The 23629-nt window shown below is 34.8% G+C and overlaps 1 protein-coding gene across 3 annotated transcripts in view; it reads right to left on the reverse strand.

Annotated features, from left to right (window-relative positions):
• ERCC8 (ERCC excision repair 8, CSA ubiquitin ligase complex subunit) overlaps window positions 1-23629 on the reverse strand; it is a 61652-nt gene that overhangs the window by 23956 nt on the left and 14067 nt on the right. For 2 of the 3 annotated variants that reach the window (XM_088023323.1, XM_088023321.1), the window contains exons 3-9: window positions 22838-22939; window positions 19124-19247; window positions 8346-8427; window positions 7246-7314; window positions 6005-6083; window positions 4248-4348; window positions 2860-2984 (exon numbers count right to left, since the gene is read on the reverse strand). In XM_088023323.1, coding sequence (XP_087879449.1) covers window positions 2860-2984; window positions 4248-4348; window positions 6005-6083; window positions 7246-7314; window positions 8346-8427; window positions 19124-19247; window positions 22838-22939 — 682 coding nt within the window. The remainder of the gene's footprint in view (window positions 1-2859; window positions 2985-4247; window positions 4349-6004; window positions 6084-7245; window positions 7315-8345; window positions 8428-19123; window positions 19248-22837; window positions 22940-23629) is intronic. The other variant, XM_088023322.1, reaches the window with a different exon arrangement.

Raw genomic sequence — 23629 nt, forward strand, 5'->3', positions numbered from 1 at the left:
ATTTTTAAGATTTAGAAGTTTCTACTGAAGAGGAAAAAGAGATGTAAAGATGAATCCCTCTTAAAAGCAAAAAGGAAGCATTAGAAAACACATAAAGAGAAGCATAAAATGGGAGAAGTGGCTATACCACAGAGTACTATCAAAGTAAGTCGATGGTACAAATTCTATTGTTGCCAATGGACACAATCCATATACATCTGAGCCTGGGTGGCTCAGTCCGTTAAGTATCTGCCTTTGGCTCAGCTCATGGTCTTAGGGTCCTGGGATTGAGCCCTGTGTCAGGAGCCTGCTTCTCCTTCTCCCTCTGCACAAATCCCCCCCCAGCTCCCGCTCATGCTTGCTCGCTCTCTCTCGTGCTTACTCTATCACAAATAAAAAAAAGAAAAGAAAAGAAAAGAAACTAACAAGGGTACCACCAAAAAGGCAACATCACACAATAAAAATAGTTATTTATGGTATACCTATTACTTAACAGATATTTAATTATTTACAACTCTTTTCATACTTCAATTTTATCCTTAAAATTACTGTTTAGGTACATAATAACCCCAATTTACAAGACAGAGACACTAAAACTCTGACCATAGTCCTTCATAAGGTCATCTTAAATAAACTGACTTAATGTCCCATATTACTAAATGGCAGGACTGGATTCAGTTTCCAATTCTGTCTGACAGCACTTTAATACTTGAAGACAGTGTGTTTCCACTGAGAGTTACTTTTCCTAGGATTGATGTCCCCAGTTCTTTTAAGTGTCCTCTGGAGGCGAGTTTCTGGGCTATTCTAGTCCCCTCCGCATGAATGACTACTTAGATCAAGTCAGTTTCAAAAGGTATTATCCATTCTAAACACACTATTCAAGAAGTAGACTTACTACTAGCAAAAACCCTTAAGGCATGAGTATCACTTTCAAGGAGAGAAAAATGTAATAAAATCACATTAACAATTTATATATACAGTCAATACCCTTTATACTTATCACATTCACCTTTGATGCACATGCCAACCCACCTTTCCAAAGTGATCCCATCACATCACCACTCAAAGGCCTTTAGTAGCTTTCCATTTCACCCAGAGAAAAAGCCTAAGCCCTTACAAAGGCCTACAAGCCTATATCCTCTGGTGTCTGGTTCCTTCTGTTCCTCATCTCCTAGTACTCTCCCCCTTGCTTCCTCTATTTCAACACAAGAGCCTCTTAGATGTTCCCTGGGTATTCCAAGCATGCTGCTGCCTCAAGGTCTTTCTACTTTCTTCCTTCCTCTGCCTGGAATGCTTGCCTTCCCAGATATCTGATGGCTCACTTCATTTCCTTCAGGCCAAATATCGTCTTCTGAGTGAAACATACCCTGACTGCCCTATGTAAAACTGCAACTCCAACTTCCCAATATTTTCTATGCTACTTTCCTTGCTTTGCTTTTCTTCAGAGCACTTGCTACATCTAAAATATATTTTATCCATCCATCTATTTCTTGACTGATGGATGGATGTCTTTCTTCCTCTCCCTAGAATGTAAGTTCCATGAGGATAGGACTTTTCCATGTTTTGTCTGGGGCTGTATAATAGTGTCTGAAAAACAGGATATGCCCAATAAATACTTATTAAATGAATAAAATGAGAAAAGAAAGGAGTGACCTGATAAGAAACATGATACAAATATAATGAATGGAAGATTCTAAAGTAAAATTTGCAATGCCTGAGTTTCTAGTCTGAGATATGATGGAGAAACACTTCATAAAGTATATGAGAGATTAGCAAACTCTAATCTAGTATGAACAATTTTGACCTTATAGTAAAATTAGAATTTAAGAAAAGAAATGATAGAGTATCTAAAAGAGAATTACTTAGAAAGGTTAAAGAAAGGAAGATGAAATGGGGCACCTGGCTGTCTCAGCCAGAAGGGCATATGACTCTTGATCTAGGGGTTGTTGAGTTTGAGCCCTGTGCTGGGGGAAAAGGGTACTTAAATTAATAAATAATTAATATTAATAATCAATACCTACCTTAAAGCATTAAATAAATGCTATAAGGTGTTTGGTATAATCCCCATTATGTCTCATTTCCTCATGTGTAAAATGGGTATTATAACAGTAACTACCTTCACAGTAGATTTGATGATTAAATAAGACCCTATATGTTTCAGTACACGTTTTATGTTAATTTTTATTAATACAGTATCTGACACATAAGCACTTAATAAATATTAGCTATTACTATTACCACCAAAATACAAACTTACTAGCTTATTCTGAAAGTTATTAAACCACAGGTATACCTGGTAAGGAGCATAACATAAATTTTTAAAGTGTTAGAAATTAAATACCACCTAAGAATCTAGCACATTTAAAACACATTTACTCCAGTATTAAAGTACCATATGTTCTGGTACTATAACATTCATCCTAGATTTTGTTTACAAGTCATACATAGTATAAAATTTGACTATAAGTTTAATTTATATCAGTTGTTCTCAATCTTTTATTCTTCTCCAATACACCTGAGAAATATGGCACACTCACATTATGCACAGTAGAGCAATAATTCTCCACAAGTGGGGAGAATGTGGTGGGGGCATGGTAGGGTGGGCTGTCCTGTGTTGAGAGTTATTAGTTCACTAATGGAAAAATATAAAAAGAAAACTGGAATACAGAGACAAGAAAAGAATTAAATCTACAGAAGGACACCAAGTGTATTTCACAGATCCATTTTTTAAATATATATTCAAAAGGTTAGAGGGGCACCTGGCTGGTTCAATCAGTAGAGCATGCAATTCTTGATCACAGGGTTGTGAGTTCAAGCCCTATAATGGGTGTAGATTACTTAAAAAAAAAAAAAAAGTTGGAGATATTTAAAATCTCTTACTAGTGTGTTTTCTCCATTGGAACTATTCCAGAGCCTCATTCGATTATCCGTACCAACAGTAAGGAGATGAAGCCCATCACTTGTAAAACATAAGCCATTAACTTTCCCATTATGAGCAGTGTTTGCTGCAATGAAAAATACAATTCAGTTAATCTACACACTAATGCTTGATGATACAGTTATTTAAACATATTAAAGGACAACTATCTGAATTACTTAAAATATACAAGTTGATTATATTTGGATTATTTGAATATCATAAGCTATATAAATTAGAATCATAAAAATGGAGAAAAACAGGAAAACTAAAGAGAAAGAAATCTTGCCAAATGTAATTTTTCTTCAGAGAGTAAGCTGTGCTGTCCAACTCAATTAAATGCATGCCTAACACTAAATTTTTAAATTAAACACCTTCCAAATTTCTCATATACTATTTCCATTTTTAATCTAAAAATCATTCCATGGACTATTAAAAATCAGTAATACTAGTATTTACTATTAAAAAAAACTTCAGTAGGGAAAGAGTAAGTGTTCTAGTTTCATTCAAAATTTGTATTACTTTCAAAATGACCAAATTTGAGAAAGCATAATTCTCAAGAGCCTGATTAATTAAAAAAGATTATTAAAACAATCACAAAACTGTATATAATTCATCCTAAGATTTTTCTGGTCCACAATTAATTCTAAATCAGAATCTTATCCAATACAGAAATTAAATTCTAGGGGCACCTGGATGGCCCAGTCAGTTAAGTGTCTGACTCTTGATTTCATTCTGGTCATGATCTCAGGGTCCTGGGATGAAGCCCCATGTCGGGCTCTGCCTGCAGCTAGGAGTCTGCTTAAGATTCTCTCTCTCCTTCTCCCTCTGCCCAACGCCTGCTTGTAAATGCATGCATGCACACTCTCTCTCTCAAATAAGTAAATAAAATCTTAAAAAAAAAAGAAACTGAATTCTACTGGCAAAAAGCAATTGAGGTACTTTATCACCTGGATAGCAGTTGACACATTTAACACAATTTGCAAATTCTATTTTCATACAATGGCCACAAAATGTTACTATTCCTTTGATTTATTGTAGCTTCCTACGTGGCAATGAATTTGTATTAGTTGACTTCACTGGAGGAAAAAAAGTAACAAATTAATTCAGAAAAGTTTATGCATTTGAAAATTTAGGGGTAGATAAAATGTCATACTTCTTTGTATCTTGAAGAAAGACAACCATAATTTAGTTATGTACTTTTAGAAATCAATTTATTGTGAATGCCATTTTTTAAATCATAAAATTTGCAACTTGTCAATATACATTAATTACTTGGTTTCAATTAAAAATTTTCAATATAAAAAATACTATCATTGGCATATTTCTATATTAATGTATTCTTCATTACCTGATTCAACAGCTTGTGACTTTTTTCCATTATGCTGATCAACAGTAATTAAGCAGCCTGATGCTCTTCTCACATCCCATAATTTTACTCTACTGTCAGCACTAAGAAGAAATAAATGTTACATTGACATATATAGCTAGGACAGTGACTGTACTCTTCACCTACCTTTCCAGTATTACGGCACACAGAAGTCTCAGTATATTAGTGCAAATATATTGTACATTTGGGTTGTTGAACTTTTGCCTTTTCATCAAATATTCAAAATCAGTAGTAGCAAAATGCAGTGAAAAAAACAGCCAAAAAAAGGGTAACTTTTTTAGATCACCAAAACAGAATTCTGCTGATTTTTATTTTGTTTTTAATGGTTCCTCTGCCAAAACTAGATAGTTTTGGAGCTTGTCCCTTAGCAAGTTTGTTACAACATCCTTTCTATTGTTTGTTATTCAAATGTTTTCTAGACAATCAAGCAGCTAACTAATTTTACTTTAAGAATTCATTTGGCATGAATTTGGTGTTTTCTTTTTATATGAAAAAATTAAGGTGAATAATAAGGACAATATATTTATATTTGGTTTCCTATACTCAAATCAATCTTTACCAGACATACAAGAACTAACTTTAATGTCTCTTAGAAATCTGGCACTTATTTTTATTTTACCTCAAGTAAGTGAAAAGAATAAAGGCAAAAAACCATGATCACATTTCAATTTCAATTTCAACTGCTCCTAAAGAAAATATAAATCAGTTTAACTAATGCTATCATGTTCTCAAAAAAGACCTCAACAATATCCTAACAAATTGGGTTTATCCAGGCCCCTTTAATTAGAAAGAGCAATACAATGCACTTTATAAGCCTATTTCTAACTTATAAATCTTTTTTTTCCATAGATACAAGGCTTACCTCTACCTATAGTCTTGATTCTTTTCACAGATCACCATCAAACCTAGCCAATTAGAATAGCAAGCAAAAAGCTAGCATTTCCCACTTTCAAAATGGTTTTCTTTCTTTCTAGCTGGGGAAAAAGTCTGCAATGAGATGAGTCTGAGGATTTAAGTACTTTCTGAAACAGGTAAGATTTGGACTTACCTGATTACTAGCATTGATTACTAGGTCCATTCTCATAATGATTCAAATTCCTGTGGTACTCTGAGAACTGAAAGCCTCTTAGCTTCCCCATGGTTTGAGGAAAACCAAGTTAGGCATGAACAATATAAATTCGCCCTATCATGGACCCATAACCAGCACCTAGCTTTTCACCTTCACACCTCTCTAGGCAGCCTTCTAACAGCTATATTCTAGACTTGTTCTACTTCAGAAAGCATAGATCTCAGTATCACATTCTATAAACTATTAATAGAAGCTTCTCTGGGGACTAAACTGCTTGGCTCATGGTAGGGGGTCATCATTAAATATTATTAAATTGAATCAAGGGATAAAAAATGTTGAATCAGATTCAAAATAATATGCATTAAAGAAAATGAATCGAAATGCTACTGTTTTAAAATTCTTATACTTGGGTAGAAAAAAATGACAACACAGTTTTAGCTAGTACTAGCAAATCTGCATTGCTACAGAGATTCTCGTTTTCTCTTTTAAAAGGTGAGCAACTTCAAGATATGTAGTGATAGGACTTAAAAACACTAACTCAATTATTTAAAGGGCCTAATTAATAACTAAATATGCATCTTATAAAAAAGTATTTTCAAAATTTTTATCATTAATTATTAACTTCAAAACCAAATGATTTGCATGTTACCTTGCAGTTGCCAAGACATATTCACAACGTGGTGACCAGGAAACTGCCAGTATTTCTTGTCTGTGACCTGCAAACATAACTGTATGAAAAGTCTTGTAAAATACTTGAAAAATCAAAAGATACAGTGTAATATGTCTGATTTTGAAGAAAGTGAAGACTAAATATTAAAAATAAATTGATATGATCATCACTTTTTCACATATATAATAATCCATGTTTAAATATTAATATGAAGTCTGTGGGGCATTTCTTACATGTTATCCCATTACAAATGGCCTGGTTTCGCATTGGAAAGAGCAAGTGAGTCTTTCTTTTTTAATACAGCTGTTAGATTAAAAAGTGAATCCACTGTTAAGTAATACAGCTTAAGCTTGTTTACTTGTATCTACCACAAAAAAACAATGCAACAAACCATACAAATTAAACATTCTAGAGAATAAAAATGGTTTCTAACTTTTCAGAAAGTTATAATAGAAATTTTTGTAAAATTCACGATTGTAGAAAGCATTTGGATAAAAATTTTTTCTAGAAAGCACAGGTGATACGTTCACAGGATAATTGACTTCAGCATTTTAATTCACTTTTGCCTAAATGAACTATTCAAAGTAGATATTTTCATCTACCTAACTTACATTATTAGAGATTCATGACAATGTAAAACAAATGCTATCCATTTCACCGAGTTCTCTTGATATATTATGTGTTTCTCAGGGATGAATAAAAATGTAAATTTCTGAATTACAAGCCATCTTTCCATTGTTTAGAATCGATGGTCTAATAGTGATAACAAAGTAGCAAAAATATTCAAATTAATATATCTTAACCAAAATATTATTTTAATAGCTTTTTCTAAAATATTTGCATTCAGGAAAAAAAACCACCTAAATATTAAGAATGTTTACTTAGCCAGAACAATACTAAACAATGCTCATAAGACAAATGTACCAATGTAAGTTTCATAAATAATTTTTTTTTAAATGTAGAAATAAGGTAAGGTTTTCAGCTAGACTTTCCATATCTTTTGAGTTTACCCTATGGCTATTGTTTATATAAATGTCTCCTCAATAGTTCAGTTTTATAAGAATAATGCACAGAAGGATCTTTATTTCCCTGTTGACTTTTAACAACTAGCACAAAATACATCAGTCATGTCAGTTACAAAGAATACATTGTTAGCAATGTTTCTTTTTATTGAATGGTTTACTCAAAGTAGTTGTTGTTTCAAATAAAAAAAAAAATACCCTGTAAAATGTGGGAACAGGATCCAGACTTTAAGTCACAAAGTTGTACTTTGGGCCCTCTAGTACCAACTGTAAAAACAAAAACAAAAATGGGTTAAGATAATTTTATTATAAATCATCACCAAAAGGAAACAAGAAACTACCATTATGAATCATGATATCTTCTCTGCATCTACACAGAAATATAAAAAAAGTATGCCAAAAATATACTTCAAATCATTTTTAATGTTTATAATTAGCAAATGTAATTGCAGTTATACCTTAGTACTAAGAGAGCTCTATTACTGCATTATGTTCTAACGTTTAATTTTGAAATAATTATAGATTCAGAGAAAGTTGCAAACATAGGACAGAGAGACCTTGTGTACCCTTTACCCACGTTGTCCCAACCATTGTTATGTTAGGTAACTATACCAGAGTATCAAAACCAGGAAATCTGCATTGCTACAATTCTATGCTATTTTATTATATCAAATAATTTTACTTAATGCCTCAAACTTTCCATATTAATGATATACTTCCAGAGACTCTGGACACAGACTGAGTGGACCTTGAGGACAAGCTAGTGCCCAGCTCTTTTCTGCACACGATGCAGATGACTGGTAGTATCTGCAGGTGAAGATGTTCGTGCAGTGCCAAACAAATAATGGAATCCTAGGGACCTGATACCAGATACCAGAAAAACATTTTTTCTTCCTCACACATGAAAATTCTTGTTGTAGGTGCTTTCATAAAAATGGATGTTTAATTTGAATAACACAATCTTAGAGAAAAGAAAATAATTTCAATTTTTTTACTATGTTGAATCGAAAAAGTTGCCAAATTTTGTTCATGTAAAATCTTTGAAACTTTTGGTGGTTGAAAATTAACACCTTAGGAAACAGAAATGTGCTTTCTTAATCTTTGAATTCTAGCCACTAGCACAGTGCCCAACCTGCAGAATACCAATAAAATTGAATGTCAATAGAGCATATACTTGAGTTTGTTTTTTTTTTTAAATCATGATATTCATCTGGGTTGAAATGTCTATATCAAAACTAACTAGGTATTAAAAGGGAGCAAGTTTCAATATGGTGAAAAGCAAGAGTACACGTACAAACCTGCTACCAAACAGTGCTTGGTGGCGACTGGAGACATATGATGACTATAAACGGTTTCTTCAAAACTAAATACATCTGCAGTCTGATAATCAAAAGACATTTAAAAATTGTAAGTTCTAATTATAGTCACAAAACCAGTAAACATTCTATTTACTTATTTCCACACTGTTACCAATTTTTGAATGACTGTTAGCAATTTATTTGACTTACACATAGGAATGTGAATTGTGTAAAACTGGTGAATCACAGACCTGTACCTCTGAAACAAATAATACACTATATGTGAAAAAAAAGAAGATAGCAGGAAGGGAAAAATGAAGAGGGGGAACTCGGAGGGGGAGATGAACCATGAGACACTATGGACTCTGAGAAACAAACTGAGGGTTTTAGAGGGGATGGGTTGGCCTGGTGATGGGTATTAAGGGGGGCACATTCTGCATGGAGCACTGGGTGTTATATGCAAACAATGAATCATGGAACACTACATCAAAAACTAATGATGTAATGTATGGTGATTAACATAATAAAATAAAATTTAAAAAAAAGGAATGTGATACCCTCAAAAACCCGTTAATTTTAACTCCTATGCTATTGGGGCACCTGGGTGGTTCAGTAGGTTAAGTGTCTGCTTTTGGCTCAGGTCCTGATCCCAGGGTCCTGGAATCCAGTCCCCCAATGGGCTCCCTGCTCCATGAGGAGCCTGCTTCTCCCTCTGCCTCTGCCTCTCTCTCTCATGAATAAATAAAATCTTTTAAAAAAATAAATCCTATGTTATTTATTACACTCTGTCCCTTTTGTGAGAGGAACAGCTTTTCTCTAATAAATTCAAGACATGAAGAAAAGACAACCACCTGGCTCACCATCTTCCTCTCCACTCCAGTCTGGGGAACTTCATCACCTACACAGGTGATCTAGCTAGTGCTCTGCCTCTCGGTCCCATTCAACCTCAGCTACCGTATCCCAGCACTCTCATCACCTACCCTCACTCCTCCTTCAAAATTATACATTTCACATATGTAATGTATGACCACAGTCTTCTACCATTTTCAGCTTAGTTTTTCCCAACTACTTCCAAGACATCCGAATAAAACCCGAAACTCCTATCAGTTCCTCCTGTCTTTGCTTTTTTTCCTTCTTCAGTGTGGATTCCAAGGTTCAATACTTCATCCACCATATCCTCAACTCCTTTGTCATTAATTCTTTCACTCTGTCAAGACTTCAACCCCGGATGATTCCAAATGTCTGCCTTCTCTGCACCTGTATCCACAGTGATCTACACCAGAGGTCAGCAAACTTTTTCTGTAAGGTAAGACTGTAAATGTTTTAGGCTTTGAGGACTACTACTCGTTTCTGTCATTTCCAACTACTTATTTCTGCCACTGCAGTGTCAAAACAGCCACAGACAAAAAATAACATCTTATTTGCAAAAAGAGGCCAGGGGACCAGACTTGGCCTATGGGCTGCTTAGTAAGCTGACCTCTACTTTAACCCAAGAGAAGAGAATCTTACAGTAAAGCAAACTGGCATCACTATAAAAGACCATTCATCTCAACTGGGCTTTCAGTACTCACTGCCAGTCCTACTATATCCTATTATATTTCACTACTATTTTCTGCAATATTCACTGCTATTTCAAACTTCCCCACTCTCCATAATCATCACCAGTCGGTCATAACAGGTGATCTGATCTTTGATTACAAAGAGAAAACAGGAAGTCATTCAATGAGAATTCCTTGAATATCTTATTAACAGACCTACAAACACATTGGCTTCCATTTATCCTTCTCCTTCTTTGTTCCTGTTATCATGGAAAAATCGTCCTTCCTCATATTTAAAGTTAACACCTCTACCTGTGTTCAAATGACCCTCAGCACTGTTAAAAATCTCATGCTACACATTATCTCCTCTATCTCCAGGATATGTACATACCCTCCGTCCCTACTAGCTCATTCCCATCAGCATGAAAAAATGTTCATGTTTCTTTCATCCTAACAGCAACCCTTTCCCCAAGACAAGAAAACAAAAACCTTTCATCCTATATCCCTAATTAATCTTCTTTCTTCCTCTTGGATCCTTCAAATTTAACAAATCTAAAATTGACTCAATACCTCCCTAATCTTTCTCTGTCTTAGTAAATAACAATTATACTCTACCCAACTGCCCAACATAGAGAACTTAAGAATAATTCTTGGTCTTTTTAAATAATACCTTTATTGAGCTATAGTTGACATACCATACAATTCACTCATTCGAAGTATGTACTTTAATGGTTTTTAGTATATTCACAGAGTTGTGCAATCATCACCAAAATCAATTTTAGAATATTTTTATCACCCCAAAAAGAAACCCCATTCCCATCAGCAGGCACTCCCCATTTCTTCCTACTCTCTCCCCCAGGAAACCACTAATCTACTTTCTGTCTCTATAAATTAGCCTATTTCTTGATGTTTTAGAGATGGAATTATACAATCTGTGGTCTTTTGCAATCTTTCATTTAACATGTTTTCTTTTTTCATTTCACTTAGCAAGATGTCTTTTAAGGTTCATCCACACTAGCATGTTATCAGTACTTCACTTCTTTCTATTGCTGAATAATATTCCATTTGATGGCTACCCATTCATCAGTTGATGAATGTTTTATTTGTTTTCACTCTTTGGTCATTTTGAATAATGCCACTATGAACATCTGTGTACAAGTTTTGTGTGAAGTTATGTTTTCACTTTGCTTTGGGTACACACACAGGAGTGGAATTGCTGGGTCATATGCTAAATCTATGTTTAACCTTTTCAGACTGTTTTCCAAAACCGCTATACCATTTTACATTCCCACCAGTAATTTATGATTGTTCCAGTTTATCCACATCCTACTCAACACTTGTTATTGTCTTTTTGATTACAGCAATCCTAAAAGGTATGAAATCGTTATCTCACTGTGGTTTTGATTTGCATTTCCCTGAAATTCTTGATTTTTCACTATTCCTGATAGCTAATCAACTTGCAACTCCTGTCAATTCTCTGTAATCCCCTCATATCTATCTATCCCGTTGCCATTACTCTAGTCAAGCCATGATCTACCCACACCTGCCTGGATTACTGCAACCTCCTCCCTGCTCTCTTTTTTTTTTTTTTTAAGATTTTATTTATTTATTTGACACAGAGAGATAGATAGCGAAAGAGAGAGAGAGGGAGAGAGCACAAGCAGGGGGAGCGGCAGGCAGAGGGAGAAGCAGGCTTCCTGCATGAGCAGGGAGCCCGATGTGGGGCTCGATCCCAGGACCCTGGGATCATGACCTGAGCTGAAGGCAGCGGTTTAACCAACTGAGCCACCCAGGCGCCCCCTCCCTGTCTCTTTGACTCTCCTCTTGGTACCTTCCAACCAATTGGCAACATATCCAGACTCTTTCACCTAAAATGGCAATTTGATGTTTTCATTTTTGGCCAGCGCTTAGACACTTCAAAATCTTGCTTTTTCTCCTAGGAAAATATTCAACCTACTTAATAAAATTAATAAAGCCCCTCATGATACAGACACTGCTTACCTTTTTGGCTTTATCTCTGGCTACTGTCCTTTGGCACTCTAGCCATTGTGAGCACCTTTCAGTTTTTAAAATGTCACATTCACTGTTACCCCAAAGAGTTTTCTCATGTTGTTCCCTCTGACTAGAACTCTCATCCTCCTTTGGACTTGGCCAATTTCTATGCATCATCCTTCATCTCAGCCAAAAGCCAGAGGACCACTTACTCTAGAAAGTCTTCCCTGATTCTCCATAGGTTAGGTGATCCTGCCAAAATACTGTAGACTTTCATCGTTATAGTCCCTTTTGGACTTCACTATTATTTCTTGTTTAATCATTTGTTTTCCTTGCTAAACTGAAACTCCTTGCCATAGGGCAGGGACAATGTTTATTTTCCTTGCCATTGAATCCCCAGCTTTAACATGTAACAGAAATTGAATACATACTGTTGAATATATTCAAGAATCTTAACTCATTTCTAAAGAACATGGCCTGGATACCAACATCTGTATTTTCTCATTTTTGTTCCACTATGCAAAATTCTAAGAAAACTCACAATGAGAAAAAGTTGTTCTTTACCCTAATGTGAAACAGAGAAGTCTCTAGAGAAGATATTCCTTTAAGTCACATCATGTGCTCAAGCTTTAAAAACACATTTATGGAAAGCTCAGATGAAGTAAAAAGTATGATAGATATATAATATGTACATTAATAGGAAAAATTAGTGGCAGGGATAGAGGATGTGGAAAAAAGACAATATCATGCCTTCCTTATTTTTCTCTGTACCTAGCAGATGCACAAGAAATTATTTCTTACTGAATACTTTCAAAGTTCTTATCAATAAAATGCTTTGTCTATTTCAGATAGAACTATGAATTCATGAAATGCTATTTTTCTAAGTAATCTCTCCACCCAACGTGGGGCTCAAATTTATAACCCCAAGATCAAGTCACATGCTCTACCGACTGAGCCAGCCAGGCGCCCCCATGAAACACTATTTTGAGTTGGCAAAAGCATTTATGTTCTAAAGAAAATTTGAAATCAAGATGTCTTTTCTTAGAGTTTTAAAAAGAAGCCAATGTCAATCAAAGAAAATGCAAATGTATGGCTTATTAATTTTTAAACCACATTTTTAACTGAAGTGTAAGTAATAAACATACAGAAAAGTATATAGATCATAAGTGTACAGCTCAGTGAATTTTCAGTGTGAATTTTCACAAAGTAACCACCACCTTCATTATAACATAGAATGTTACAAACATTATATTACTAACACCCCCAAAAGGCTCCCTACACCCTTTCAACCCTCACCAAGAAAGATAACCAGCATACTGACCTCTATCACTTCAGATTAGTTTTGCCAATTTTTGAATAGGAATTATATATTAAGTACTCCTTTGTGTCTAGTTATTTTGTTCATTATTATGTAAAATTCATATATTTTGTTGATATAGTAGTGAGTGTTGCCTTGCCATTGTTGGATAGTATTCCAATGTAAAATGTGCCAGATTTCATTTGACTGTTAATGGACATTTGGATTTTCTCCAGTTTTTGGTTATCATGAATAGTGCTACTATGAACATTCTTGTAAACGTCCCTTGGCACACATATGTATGCATATATATACTCAAAAGTGTATCTTCTGGATACAAGGAACCCACATATGTGGCCTCAGTTGATACCAAATATGTGTACCAACTGTAATCTCATCAGCAACAGATACACTTGTTATTTTTATCAGACCCTTTAATTTTAGCTATTCTGGAGGATATAGGGAGGTACCTCGATGTGGATTTAATTAAAATATCCAGGTGCTCTATTAATAAAGTTGAATGTATTTATTTATTGGCTATTTAGATATCCTCTTTTATGAAGTGTCTAAGCAAATGTTTTGCCTAGGGGCACCTGGGTGGCTCAGTTGGTTGAGCACCTGACTCTTGATTTGTGATCCTGAACTCAGGGTCCTGGGATGGAGCCCCATGTTGGGCTCTGTGCGCAGCGTGGAGTCTGCTTATCCTTCTTCCTTCCCCTCCCTTGCTCTCTTTCTCTGTCTCTCTCTCGCTCTCAAATAAATAGAATCTTTAAAAAAATGTTCTGCTGCCTAGTTCTCTATGGGCTTCCAGTCTTTTAATTTTCTATTTTTTATATAATTTATATATGTCTTTTTTCAGATGTATGCATCTGTCACATATACCCTACTTCATGGCTTACTTTTTTACTCTCTTAATGTTTTTTGATGAATAGAGCTTTCTAATCTTAATGTAGTTCAATTTATCAATCTTTCTCTTTTTCGTTTAAACCTTTTGTGTTTTTACCTATCTTGACCCATGAATATATTTTCCATTGTTTTTCTTTAAGTTTTATTGTTTTCTTTTATATTTTTATACCTATAATTTATCTGAAATTGGTAGATTTCTTTTCTGTCTGTTGTGGGGTATGGGTAAAGATTAGGTTTTTTTTTTTTAACATGGATACCTAGTTGATCCACCACAATCTGTGGAAAAGGCCATCACTGCTCCAGTGCACTGCAGTGTTACTTGTGTCATAAATCAAATGATGGCATATGTTATCAGTGTGTTTCCTGATTATCCTGTTCCACTGTTTGTTTTTTTCACTTGTACTGATATCACACCATTTAGTGTAATTAAATTTATGGTAAGTCTTAGTCCACTTCCATAAAAGAATCCTGTGAATATATTGATTAGAAATGCACTGATTCTATAGATCACTCTGGGTTATACTGGTATCTTTACAATACTGAGCCTTCTAATTCCTGAATATGGTATATCCCACCATTCATTTAAATCTTGTGTCATTAATATTCTATAGTTTTCTGTGTTGAGTGGTCTTGTATACTTTTCAATTTCTTACTAGGAATACGATGATTTTTGATGCAACTGTCAATGATACTACTTTGGAAATTCATAATTCATTGTGTCTAAAATTCAGAAACGCAACTGACCTTATATCCAGCAACTTTGCTAAGTTTATTCATATTCATTTTAATGATTGGCTAGAGATTCTTTTGGATTTTCTATGCTCACAATCATGTCATCTGTGAATGACAGTTTAAATTCCTTTCATTTCTTTTTTTTGCCTTATTGTACTGCCTAGGACTTCCCACATAATGTTAAACAGAGGGGATAATAGAGATAACTCAAAGGGAAAGCTTTCAATAATTTACCAACAAACAAAATGTTTGCTTTAGGTGTGTTTTTAAAAAACAGATAGTCCTTACCAAATTAAGGAATTTCCCTGCTGTTCCTAGTATGTTAAGAATTTTTGAAGAATCAGGAATGAAGGTTGACTTTTATTATAAAGTATGATGCATTTTTTGACAGACTAAATATAGAGGCAAAGTATCTCAACATAATAAAGAATACACACACACACACACACCACACACAGATAGGTGACAAGCCCACAAGCTAATCTCATCTCTTCTTCAACAACAAGAAACTTAAAGTTTCTCCTCTAAGATGGTTTTTCCTCTAAGATCAGGAACAAGACAAAGATGCCAATACCTCACCACTTTTATTCAACTTGGCATTAGAAGTCCTAGCCAGGGGACACCTGGGTGGCACAGCAATTAAGCTTCCAACTCTAGGTTTTGGCTCAGGTCACAATCTCAGGGTCATGAGACTGAGCCCCACGTCGGGGTCCACACTCAGCGCGGAGTATGCTTGAGGATTCTCTCGCCTCCTCTCCCTCTGCCCCTCCTGCTCATGCTCTCTCTCTCGCTCTCTAAAATAAATAAATAAAACTTAAAAAAAAGAAAAAGAAAAAGAAGTCCTAACCAGGGTAATGAAACAAGGAAAAAAATCATAAAAACTGGAAAGGAAGAATTTGAACTGTCTCTATTTGCAGATGACATGATAATATGTATAGAAAACCCCAAAGACTCCCCCAAACACCTCTTTGAACTAATAAATTCAATAAAGCTGAAAGACATAAAATCAATATATAAAAATCTGTTGTTTCTATACACCAATAATGAATTACCAAAAGAGAGATTAAGAAAATAATCCCACTTACAGCTGCATCAAAAGGAATAGAATACCTAGAAATAAATTTAACCAAGTAGGTAAAAGATATGTATACTGTAAACTATCAGATATTGATGAAAGAAATTGAAGACACAAATAAATGAAAGGATATTCCATGCTCACAGATTGCAAGTGTTAACACTGTTAAAATGTCCATACTACCGAAAGCAACCTGCAGATTCAGTGTAAGTGCTATCAAAATTCCAATGGCATGTTTACAGAAGCAGAAAAAAAAAATCTTGAAATTTGTATGGAACACCAATCCCAAATAGCCAAAGCAATCTTGAGAAAGAAGAAAAAAGCTATAAGTATCATACCTCTTGATTTCAAACTATTTTACAAAATAACAGTAATCAAAGCAATATGGTATTGGAATAAAAACAAACACACTGATCAACAGAACAGGAAAGAGAGCCCAGAAATAAACCCAAGCATATTATGGTCAATAAGACGAGGAGCCAAGAATATAAATGGGGAAAGGATAGTCTCTTCATGAAATAGTATTAGGAAAATCAGACAGCAACAGGCAAAAGAAGGAAACTGGATCACTTTCTTACACCATATACAAAAATAAATTACAAAATAGGTTAAAGACTTGAGGAGTGCCTGGGTGGCTAAGTTGGTTAAGTGGCCAACTCTTTTTTTTTTTTTTAAGATTTATTTATTTATCTGAGAGAGAGAGAGAGAGCATGAACAGTGGGGAGAGGCAGAGGGAGAAGTAGGCCCCCCACTAAGCAGGGAGTCCGATGCAGGGCTCGATCCCAGGACCTCGAGATCATGACCTGAGCCAAAGGCAGACGCCCAACTGACTGAGCTACCCAGGAACCCCAAGTGCCCAACTCTTGATCTCAGGGTCGTGAGTTGGGCTCCAAATAAGTCCTTGAAAACTATTAAAGACTTGAATGTAAGACCGGAAACCATAAAACTCCTAGAAGAAAACAAAAGCAGTAAGCTCCCTGTTACCAGTCTCTGAGTGATGATTTTTTGGATTTGACACCTAAAACAAAGGCAAGAAAGGGAAAATAAACAAGTGGAACTATACATCAAACTAAAAACTTCTGCACAGCAAAGGAAACCATCAACAAGATAAAAAGACAACATGCTGAATGGGAGAAAAAATTTGCAAATCATGTGTCTGATACGGGGTTAATATCCAAAATATATACAGAACTCATACAATTCAATAGCCAAAAAACCATTAACTATCCAATTTAAAAATGGGCAGAGGAAGTGAATAGGCATTTTTCCAAAGAAGACACACAAATGGCCAACAGATACATGAGAAAGTACTCAACATCACTAATCATCAGGGAAATGCAAATCAGAACTACAGTGAGCTGTCACCTCTCACTTGTTAGAATGGCTATTATCAAAAAGACAAGAGATTAAAAAGTGTTGGTGAGGGTATGGAGAAAAGAGAACCCTTGTGCACTGTTGGTGGGAATGTGAATTGGTACAGCCACTGTGGAAACCAGTATGGAGGTTTCTCAAAAAATTAAAAACAGAACTACCTTATGATCCAGCAACTCCACCTCTGGATATATATCCAAGGGAAACAAGGTCACTACCTTAAAGAGATATCTTCACCTCCATATTCACTGCATCATTATTTATTATATTTATTTTATATTTATTATAGCCAAGTCATGGAAACAACCTAAGTGTCCATGAGTGTATGAAGAGACAAAGATTTGGTATTTTTGTACAAGGGAATATTATTCAGCCACAAGAAAGAAGGGTATCTTGCCATTTACAACAACATAGATAGACCTTAAGGGCATTATGCTAAGTGAAATAAGTCAGAGAGTGATAATTATTGTACATCACTTATATGTGAAATCTACAAAAGTCAAACTCATAGAAACAGAATAAAGTGGTGGTTATGAGGGATTGGTGGGGGAGAAGGGAAACACAAAATGTGGAGATGTTGGTTAAAGGGTACAAAATTTGGACAATTAAGGGACAAAAAAAGTTGCATAGGGAAAGGAACTGGAGGAAGGGACTATATTACAATTAAGATGTGATCAGAAGACAAAAGGAGATCAATTTAGAGACAGCAAATAATTTAGGTGGAAAAGAGTTAGAAGCTAAGGTTGAGAGAGTAGGGGTTGGGGTTGGGGGAACTTTGACCACCAGGATGAATTTAGACAATGCAAGTCCCTAGAGGTTTTGGGTAGAGACACAGTGAAACCACTTTATAATAAGGTTAATTCTGGGGTAGAACTTACCATGGAAAATATGGGAACAAAGTAATGCAGGAATACCACTTATGAATTTTTAGGAGTAGTCTAGATGTATAGTGTTGGTGAGAGAAAGAGAAGAAAATATGGGAGAGTTTAAAGAAAGAATTGCTAAGATTTGAGGACTAAGTGGATGTAAGGAGTGATCATGTTCAATTTGGAACATGTTATATTTGAGGAGATTACCCTATATTCAAGTAAGAGAGGTTCAGTAGACAGGTAGAGACATATGGGACTAGAGCTCAGGGAAAGGATTAGCACTAGAAATATAAATGTAACCAAATATCATAAAAATTATTTTTTATTATCTTTTTTCTAAAGATTTTATTTATTTGACAGAGAGACAGAGAGAGAGAGCACAAGCAGGTGGAGGAGCAGGCAGAGGGAGAGGGAGAAGCAGGCTTCCCACTGAGCAGGGAGCCCGATGCAGGGCTCGATCCCAGGACCCTGGGATCATGACCTGAGCCGAAGGCAGATGCTTAACCGACTGAGCCACCCAGGTGCCGCTTTTATTATCTACCTTTATTATTTAGTGTCTACCTTTACTAAGTAATAATATTAGTAACTTTCTTTTCCTTTAAGGCTTTAGGTCAATAGAAGATAAATCCAATTTTCTTCCTTAGATCAATAGACAATAATTTTGAAATAATTAAGATAATAATAATAACTAATATTTTTTGAGCACTTACTATATGCTAACCACTGTTCTAGGGACTTTACATATGTCAACATATTTACAACCATTCTATAAGATAACAATCACTATCCCCATTCACAGGTGAGGAAATTGAAACACACAGAGGTGTAGTCACTTGCCTAATGTCACAGAGCTAGTCAGCAGCAGAGCCAAGATGTGGACTCAAGCAGTCTAGCTCTCCTCAACCACCACATACATAACATCTTAGCAAATAAAATGATTTAGGGTTCAATTCTCCTTCATCTTCTAGAGCTATTTGGAAAGGTTTTAACATACTTACTTGTAATGTATTTGTATCCCACACTTTCAGAGTTTTATCAAATGAACTTGATGTGAACATGCCAGTGTCATGAGGATACCACTGTACAGTCTCCACACTATATTTGTGAACATCAGGATGGTTTCTACAAAACAACGATCAAAATTTAGAAATACTTGATTTACGTGAGTTTCAATACTGATACTGTATTAACAAGTAGCAGTCTCAAGTAGGACAATATGAATGGCCAAACCTAGATCACAGGCCTGCATCCCAGCTCTCCAGAGGACAATGTCCAGGCACCTCTAGTTTCAGGCTTCTGTAGTGTAATGTGGAGGCCCGCTTCCTACTAAGGCTTATTAAATGGGAGACTTCCTATTTCTGTATTTGAGCCTAGAGAAAGTAGCCAGCTACACTGAACCTCTTCATGGAGAGGGGCAGTGATTTTTCCATACTGGAAGAGATACCCATTCTGGTTTTGGATATGCTTTTCCCAAATACCATTTAACAGTATTATCATTCTTAGAATTGTTGAATGCCTCACATAGTTCCATGGTATCCCACACAATATTGCTTCTGATCAAGGAACTTACTCAATGACAAAAGAATGCAATTAATTGGTAGGTGTTCAAGGCACCACTCTTATGTAACCCATCACCTGTAGAAGCATGATCTGTTGAAGACTCAAGTTATGATATCAGCTATAATACACTACCTTGTAAGGGTGACATGCTGTCCTAAAGGAAGCGGTATATGCTCTGAACCGGTGATAAATACAGTATATGTGTCACTTTACTAAATTTTAATTCACAAAAACTGGCTGTTAACTAACCCTTATAAGACAATGATGGAAATTTGAACACCAAGTGGATATTTAATATGAGGAATTATTGTGTGAGATAATAAAGTCTCTATTTTTAGAGATATAAACAATAATGAATGAAATAAAATGCTCCTGGGATAATCCTCAGTGGGTGGGTGGGGTTAGAGATGAAACAAGATTGGTATGACTGATAGTTGCTGAAGCTGTGTGATGGGTACATAGTTCACTATACTACTCTCCTCTTTTGTATATGCTGGAAATTTTCCATAACAAAATAAACAAACAAAAGTTAACAGAAGATTATTGCAATCCTACACAGATAGGACCATCATGAGTTCTGATTCCTTAAGGTGAAGGTTTGGATCAATACAGGATGAAGTACCTTAAGCACTTGAATGAATGAGAACATGAAGTAAAGCCTTAAAGTGTTAGTTCTGGCATTGACAGAGCTGCAAAAAAGGACTATAGTGTCTACCCATAATTCCTTTCTATGTCATGTATAATTTATATATTTTAACTGATTTCCCTTTTCTTTCCTCTCTCTTGCCTCCATTATTTTATATGAGTTAACAACAAACTGAGTCCACAGGTTGAATAATTTGATAAAAGATCATGTAAAACTAATGAAAAAATGGACATTATCTTGAACTGGAGCTGGATATGGTAATTAAACAGACTGAGGATCTATCACCTTTGGGGAAAGGGATGATTACATCTTGGTTGTGTAGTGGATACTTGCCTTTTTGGTTGTAGAGTAGATACTTGGAACTTTTTTTTTTAAGTTGGATCCAAACTCCTCCTATTTGGGGTACATCTCCCTTATTTTATTGCTTCTTGTTACAGAAAGCTAGGGACTCCAGCCATTGTCTTTCCCTCTCCCTTGGCAGTAAGGGCATGGACATATGGTTTAAGGTTCCCCAAACCTGCCTGGGACTCTTAAACTCCAGCTAGTAATGCAAAACTCAGGGATATTTAAAAATTATTCATAGTCACGAAGTTGAGAGTCTGTGTTGGTGACATGTAGCAGAACCCAGACTAAATAGTTCCTGTGGTGGACTCCAACTGTTGTCTTTGCCTTAGTTTCTCTTACCTTCCACTCCTTTCCACATTTTATTCCCTTACCTTCCCGCCATTTATATGAGATACTAACTATCTTTCCAATAAATTTCTGCTTAAAATAAGGAGAACTGATTTCTATTTGCTCCTACGAACCTTCAGGTATACCAAGATTTTCCAGTTATAGTAAAACAAATCTTTAATGTAGTGATTAAAAATAAAATCTCATTTATATTTTAAATTTAAATTTAAGAATAGGACAAAATATTATATTATTATCTTAACAGGTATGACCTGTTATTCTCATTCACATTTAATGAGGATTTTGGTACAGAAAGGGAATCTTTTTGGTGCCTAAGAACATATGCATTAAGTAAAGCAAAAATAAGTATCAGCAAACACTCTAAGCCATATTAACTTAATAAAAATTTTTAGTGAAATTATTTTGTAAAGTTAGATTATAAAGTCTTCAGATATAAAAAATGCTACTTTAACTCATTTTGCAAACATGCTCACTGTATGCCCATTTACATTCAAAGTTATGCTTTTAAAGAAAGAGAGGGAATCCAAGAAGAATGTCATGTTAAAGCAAAAGATTGATACACTAAGCATTTACTTGACTTTAACTACCAGAAAAGTAAATCACAGTTCCTCAGGAATAACATTAGACAACATGTAGTATATATGAAAATACTATTTTGATATGTAACAAATTAAACAATGTTAAAATGCTAGCTAAGATAAAAGAGGAAAATGAACTAAATGAATTAATATGACTATCTTACACTTTAGAATTTAGGGGGTTTTTTTTTTGGTACAAGTGGAGTGAGAGTATAAAATGGTGTAAGCCTCTTAGAAACCAAGTTTCAGACTATTTGAAGTGTTATCTTTGTGTACTAAGTGTCCCTATAATTATATTGCTTTACAGAGTGGCCTTACAGTTTTTAACATGCTTTTTAAAAGACAATATTTCATTTAAGACTCACAAAAACCTTACAAGAATGACAGGACAGGTATAATTACCTCTAAAACAAAATAATCTGAGGTTCAGAGAAAGAGTGTCCCAAATCTTTATTTCCAAAGTGAAGCACCAGAGCCAAGAAACAATCGCAAATCTCCTCCCAAATACTCCATGGACTTATGTACCTATTCTAGTGCTTTGGGAACAGCTTTAATACAGAGTGATTGTTGACACTAATGTTCATGACATTTTTCCTCTTGAAAGCATTTTCCTATCACCCTTTCTTCCTGTTCACTCAAAGCTATGCTCAATATTGGATCAGATACAGGCGACAAGGAAGAATTAAGTAGTCATTATGAACAAATTACAACAGTCACAAAACATCTTTCTAGACACTTAAGAATAATTCTCACAAGACTGGAGAGGCAGTAAAGAATAGTCAGGAGACTTAAGACAAAGAGAGATATGTTAAGTTAGGCAGCTTTGAGTAAGTAGAGAGATAAGATGGTTGTGTGTAGGTGCGTATATGTGTGTGTATGGTGAAGGACTGCCAGTATATTTACTGCTTCTAGCCATTAATCTTTTTCTTCTATTAATATAAGTTGAAAAATATAATTTTTGTTTATAATTAGCTGAAAGACTTATAAGTAAATTATATGCTAAATGGTACTAAAAACTATGATTAGTTACTGTGGTGTGGTAAGTAGATATACAACAAAAAGGACATAATCAAAACTTTTTATTTTCAAGAAAATGTCAAAGGATATCCATGTGAAATGTGACATTTGAACAATCTGCCTGAGACAATCATATGACTGCTATTTTCATGTTTTGCCTTTGAAGTAAAAAGTATTAAAATGTTTATAAATTCATGAATTACATTTTTAATACACACCTGCCAACGGAACACACTGCTTTACATGTGTAATAAGGTTGTCTGCTGGAGTTCTCAAGATCATAAAGTACAATCACACCATCTGAACCACCTGATAACATGCTAATAATAAAAAAGTTCACATTAATTTGTCATTTTATGTACTTCATTTATTATATATTTCTGAGAATTACTGATCCACAAACACCCAAGTGTATTATGCCCACAAATACAGAGTGAATCTTCATTAATAAAGATTTTTAATAAAGTAAAATTCCTCAACCTAGTATTTGTAGAATATAGAAAGTTTCAATCTGTGACCATTTAAAGTTCACCTTTGTAATTCCAAAAAGGACAGAAACAAGATGGCAAGAGCTATCTTAATTAAGAAAGTAAAATATTATGAAGTCATTCTTAATGTCCTAATTAAAATTGTGATAAATGAAAATGGAATCAGTGAGACCAGCTGTTACTGATGCTAGCTATCTGACTCTGGGCAAGTTACTTCACCTGTCTAAGCCTTCAAACATTTCTGAAAAAGAGAACATTTTCATCTAAGTCATAAAGATGACGTAAAGATAAAAGTTATATGCAAGTGAGTTTTATACTGCCTCATAAAAAAATGACTAATAAATATTAGATTTAGTATTAAAAACACATTTACTCACTTTATTCAACTTTGTGCACTTGAAATACGTTAGGCACTCTGCTAATATAACTGTCCACAAGACAGGCATAGTTTCTGTCTTTCCAGAGTCTACAATCTAGCAGGAAAGACAGACAGATATATGAATTTATGTATCTAAATGAAGA

This window comes from Eumetopias jubatus, unplaced genomic scaffold (assembly GCF_037043125.1).
Source record: "Eumetopias jubatus isolate StellerSeaLion01/CBP00866 unplaced genomic scaffold, mEumJub1_p1.0 scaffold_5, whole genome shotgun sequence".
Classification (NCBI taxonomy): Eukaryota; Metazoa; Chordata; class Mammalia; order Carnivora; family Otariidae; genus Eumetopias; species Eumetopias jubatus.